At 49.3% G+C, this 5,772-nt stretch overlaps 1 protein-coding gene across 1 annotated transcript in view; it reads left to right on the top strand.

Moving 5' to 3' along the window:
• GNA13 (G protein subunit alpha 13) overlaps nucleotides 1–5,772 on the top strand; it is a 17,637-nt gene that overhangs the window by 4,040 nt on the left and 7,825 nt on the right. The window contains exon 2 of the mRNA XM_072414070.1: nucleotides 2,643–2,869. Within this exon, the coding sequence (XP_072270171.1) occupies nucleotides 2,643–2,869 (227 nt within the window). The remainder of the gene's footprint in view (nucleotides 1–2,642; nucleotides 2,870–5,772) is intronic.

Here is a 5,772-nt window from a genome sequence, read left to right as displayed (position 1 = left end):
CTGGCGTCGGCGCTGTCCCGCGTGTGGCCCCTCTCGCTCCTGGCGTCGGCGCTGTCCCGCGTGTGGCCCCTCTCGCTCCTGGCGTCGGCGCTGTCACAGGAAGCAGAGATCAGGACACGGCTGTATGTAGTTTGCGTCGCGCTCGGCACAGGATGTGGCCCTTCCTCTGATGGTTTCACTTCTAGCTGTGCTTGGGGTTTGTTGTCATTCAGGTTGTCACCGACCTCAGGGAGTCCCTGTGATTGGATACCGAGATAGGGCCCTTCATATACACATTATTTCCTGTGTGTGAATCTTCTTATATCTTAGGCTGGGTGAATCTGCAGGAATAACTGCTCGGGGGGCTGCTACAACCAATCAGAATCTGTCATTAGGTGTGAAAGTGTAATTCTCTCATCTCTGCTGCTCTCCATGGAAGAACCCCGCATTTATTACTGTGTCCTGGCATAGGTATGGGGGGAGCTGTGCCCAGGCCCCTGGCGTAGGTATGTGGGGGAGCTGTGCCCAGGCTTAGGTATGGGGGGGGAGCTGTGCCCAGGCGTAGGTATGGGGGGGAGCTGTGCCCAGGCCCGGCCCTCCCTATATGTGCACACTGTGGTCTATTCCCTCCTATTGTGTGATACTTCCCTCTCCTAGATTGTAAGCTCTTTGGGGCAGGGTCCTTTCCTCCTGTCATTGTATCTGTTATTTGCAGCGCTGCGGAATATGTTGGCGCTATATAAATGTGTTAATGTGCACATGTGGGGTAGAATGGGGATGATTTGGGGTTGTTGGGGGCTCATGGTATTGCAGAGGGGAGGTGATTTGTAGTGCCGGGCTGACTAGCAGAGATTGTGTAGTAGAACGGACTCTGGGTCGGGTATTGGGCTCCTCCCATACATAGAAAACCTCAGTGCTGCTGTGGAAGTGGTTGGCGTGTCTCACCATGTCTGGAACCATTAACATAACTTCTATGAGGTCAGTTCAGTCATCTCTGCAAACACCCGGCACCGTACTCTACCCTGGGGGTGTACAATCCTTCCTGCCCCCATAGGCCCTAAGCATTGCTAGTTGCAGCCATAGGAGCCCCTTCTGCCAGCTTGCCCGGTGCTGTGTTGGCGGCAGCCCCCCGGTGTCTTTGTATCTCTGGGGGGATTAGGGCCAGGTTTGTGGGTTTCCTCCCGGCACTCTGCTCTGTTGGCACAGCAGGGCAGCACGGTGGCTCAGTGGTCAGCACTCCGGCCTTTGCAGCGCTAGGTCTTAGGTTCGAATCTCAGCCAGGACTCTATCTGCATGGAGTTTGTAGGTTCTCCCTGTGTCTGCGTGGGTTTCCTCCCACACCCCAAAAACATGCAGTGAGGTTAACTGGCTTCCCCCTAAACTGACCTTAGACTGTAACAATGACATATGACTATGGGGGGGTCATTAGATTGTGAGCTCCTTTGAGGGACAGCTAGTCACATGACTATGGACTTTGTACAGCACTGCGTAATATGTTGGCACTATATAAATACTGTATGATAATAATTGGCTTCCCCCAAAGTTGTCATTAGTTTGCTGCAATAGTATGACAGGTGGGACATTAGATTGTGAGCTCCTGTGGTTTGGTTACATGACTATGGACTTTATAAGGCGCTGTGTAATATGTCCCCATCAGACATTCCCGGCATGCGGAGGGTTAATGCTATAGCCGCCCACGCTCATTTAATCAGGTCTGAGTGTTTACAAGAGAGCGGCAATCAAATACCGATTACAAGCTGAGAATGTTTCCTGTCTTAAGTAAGATCTTAAAAATAGTTCATGGTGAGGGGAAGTCGCTGCGCTGCGTCCTAGCTGAGAGGGCAAGCTGGCTGGGCATGCTGGCACCTGTAGTTTCCCAACCAAGGCAGGGACATGGCAGCTTTCATTGTAATTGTATCTATAATATGTTCCCATTGTGGGCGGGCAGTGTCAGAATATCACCGGTGAAACATTCATCGTATTGCTTGGGGTTTCTCACATTTGTCACGATGACGGTGAATGTATAATATGTGATAAATCAGACAACTGCTGGGAGATGTGAGCGGCCATTGCTGAACTATTCTGAACACTTCTGATTGGCTGGTGTCCGTGTCACACCTGGGCCGTCTCTTCATTCTGGGTCAGTGATTGAGAAGGATCAGAACCAGAGGGATCTGATACAACCAGAGCATGGCAGATCACTTCATCTCTGAATGTTTACCCCTGTGACATCAGATTGTTGGACAGGTTCTCTTTGCTATTGATAGGTATTATAAACCCCTCATAGATTGGGGGGGCTTTACCCTGCCACTGACTGCACTTCATCACTTAATGTGTCATATGTTATAGGAGACGGAAAGTATTTAGTGTTTTGCATTGTTATAGTCTGCTGTCCTATTAATGATACCGCTGTCCTATAATCCTATTTATACGGGGCATATGGGAAAGTAAACATTTCAGGGTTCTCCCCAGGCCCTTTTAGCTGGGTGCACCACCCGGCACTTTCAGCACCCACCCGGCTGTTTTTGGGTGGTTACTAAAGAGTTTGGTCACAATACAGGGGCTGCCACCCGGCTTAAAAAAATGTCCCAGGTGAGCACTGCGTTTGGGGTATTAGTAAATAAATGTGTCATGGCGCTGACCAGCGTTTCTTTGTCTTCCAGGTATCAGAGTGCTGGTGGACGCCCGTGAGAAGCTGCACATTCCCTGGGGAAATCCATCCAATCAGAAACATGGAGAAGTCATGATGGCCTTTGACACGCGTTCCACCATGGTGGCGCAGGGAATGGTGGAGACGCACATTTTCCTTTCACACTTGACATCTATAAAGGCATTATGGGCTGATAGCGGCATTCAGCATGCGTATGACCGGCGCCGAGAGTTTCAGCTGGTAAGAGGCGATTTCTGGAACTTACATCTGTGTGTCGATTGTGGTGACGTTGCTTTGGGTTTTGTTATAACGGTATGACCTAGTTGTGTGATGGGCCAAGGTGTGTGATGGGCCAAGGTGTGTGATGGGCCAAGGTGTGTGATGGGCCAAGGTGTGTGATGGGCCTAGGTGTGTGATGGGCCTAGGTGTGTGTGTGTCGGAGCAGTGTACAGGTGAGCACTCTGCATTATAATGTAACTTTATAGGATACATACCTGGAATGAAGTGTATGGTGATCTCCCTGGCACACCTAACGCAGCCTGGAAGCCATCATTACACTACAAGCGGGCTGCCATGAAGGGATTGGGGTGAGAGCCGCCTAGTGGGGTTTCTGTGGTGCCCGCTACCAGGAGCCAGTTCTGGTGTCTGGTACTGTGCAGAAGTAGTGGGGTGTTGACCCAGGGGGCCAATGGCCTATGTGTTGTGTATTAGGATTGAGTGGTGATGGTTGGTATTAGGAGTGATGACATGGCTCAGAACATGGTGCTGGTATCGGGTCTGACTGGATCCTGACTTGTGATTGGTCGGTCAGTAAAGGTGAAATATCTTATTGTGTGTTAGAGACCAGATAGTGGATGACATCTGTTCTGACACAAAGGAATAATTTATATTCATTTTACCTGGAATGAATGATGCCTTGCGGGTGTTTATTGGTGCTATGTGAATATAACATGTCTGAGGATGAATGTTCATGTCTGCCAAAGCTTAGACTTTGTCACAATTTCCGTGCTGTGATCATGGCTCTGTCCCCGGTCTATTGGTCTTTTATAAGTAGACAATAGACGTTCTGTTCTACACGGCATGTCCTCTGATGTCCTGATCTGTCTTCTGTATGTGTACGGCAATATCATCGGAGTATAGCGCTCATCCTGCTAATAATGAACCCCACAGTTAGGTTTAGAATAATAGTTTGTGAGTGGGGGTGAATTCACGGCTTACATTGGTCTTAAATAGAATAAATTACTAACTAAAGATGTCATATTTTAAGGGTTTGAGGACCTTTGTACCGGACGGTTCGTATTGAGGTCCCTACACACGTTTGCTGGTGCCGGAGTCCCCATTTGGCATCGGAGTTTGGTGTGTGCTCGCTATGCGGGCGTTGGATTATAAATGAAGGTCGGGCTCCTTGTTGTATCACAGGATCTGAAGAAGCTTGTGTGTCCCTGACATTGGCGGGTGTTGACCTGTACATTGGTGGGCAGGGATAGGAATGTCGGGCAGATATTGGTTTCTTTTAGAAGATCTCTGGTTGGAGAAGGCTGCCATACGGAACCATCGTAGCTTCTCGGGTCATTTGCTATCAGTGTCTAGAAGGACAAAGGGGAAAGTCATATTGTTTAGAGTTTTATCATTTGCTTGGAACAGCTTGTAAATATGCGCAGCTCTGCTATGTGAACAAGCCTTTTCTATTTACCTGGCTCGGTGTAGTTGTTCCTTGTGTGTAGTTTTGTATTGCAATGTTTGCTCATGATTTATGGTTGCTCCCTGCTCGGTGGTTGTCATTTACAGGTGTCTGTGGGAGAACTCTGGCTGTATGAAAATAATGTTCCCGTAATTGGGGTTTATCCCCGGCATTGCATGCTTTGAGTATTGCTGCACATCTCGTGAAATACGGAGCAGCGATGTGGAAGTGGTAGAGAAATCCCCTTCGTACAGGCAATAGTTTCCTCCAGCAGCTCCCTTGTCATGTTTCTCACTCCAATAGCCTTACTGCTGTCTGCTAGATGGGTTGTAAGTCTTAGGGCCCCACTGGTGTGACGAGTGACCTGCAGGGGGCGACAGGTGTCGGCCATGTGTCACTTCCTGCGCATGCTGGGTGGGAGCATGTGCGACTGGGCATTTGTTTAGATGGGGTAAATCCTGGGATAGCACATACTGTGATCTCTCTATATTATCTGGTAGTAATAAAAATTTGTTAGAATACAGCAGAGTACAGAACAAGCGTCATGGCTTATGTATAGAATATTTCTTTGGGTAGTTGTTACTCCTTTGCTGCTCATTGGTGAGATTGCAGAATCCTTGGCTCTGTGCACTGCTTGTTCCCATTATAAGTCGGTGACTGTCGGTCTGTATCAGAAATATTGGAGGGAATTTTATTATATGGATTGCAGTGTTGTCTGGGGAGGTGGAGGGGGGTATGTTTGGTGGGAGGGGGGCATATTCAGAGAGGGGGAGAAGGTATATTTGGAGGGGGGGTATGTTTGGTGGAAGGGCGGGTATATTTGGAGAGGTGGGTATGTTTGGTGGGAGAGGGTATATTCAGAAGGGGGGGTATGTTTGGTGGGGGAGGGTATATTCAGAGGGGAGTTATATTTGGAGGAGGGGTATGTTTGGTGGCAGAGGGTATATTCAGAGGGGGGTTATATTTGGAGGAGGGGTATGTTTGGTGGGCGAGGGTATATTCAGAGGGGGGTTATATTTGGAGGAGGGGTATGTTTGGTGGGAAAGGGTATATTCAGAAGGGGGGGTATGTTTGGCGGGGGCGGCTGCTTTGCATGATCTGCCAGGCACGTCTCCAATGTGAGAAGACTCGGTGGCTCGTTCGCCCGTCTGTCCTCCCAGCTCCTTAAAAGGCTGCCGAGCTGAAAGTGTGGCTTGTTTTATGAAAACACTATTAATAACTTTCACAAATGTTTGCTGAGAGTTTCACAACTGGGAAGACAAATCTATGCGCACAGCTGACTTCCTGCCAGCAGATCCAAGGAAGGCCTTGCAGACTAAAGGAATATCGGCACCCGGCTCTGCCGAACCCCAGGAGATGAGTGAATCCCCGGCTTTAGGCGTCATTGTCCCCCGTCCCGGCTTTAGGCGTCATTGTCCCCCGTCCCGGCTTTAGGCGTCATTGTCCCCCGTCCCGGCTTTAG

This window comes from Pyxicephalus adspersus, chromosome 6 (assembly GCF_032062135.1).
Source record: "Pyxicephalus adspersus chromosome 6, UCB_Pads_2.0, whole genome shotgun sequence".
NCBI classification, from domain to species: domain Eukaryota; kingdom Metazoa; phylum Chordata; class Amphibia; order Anura; family Pyxicephalidae; genus Pyxicephalus; species Pyxicephalus adspersus.
This window is presented reverse-complemented; position numbering and strand designations above follow the sequence as displayed.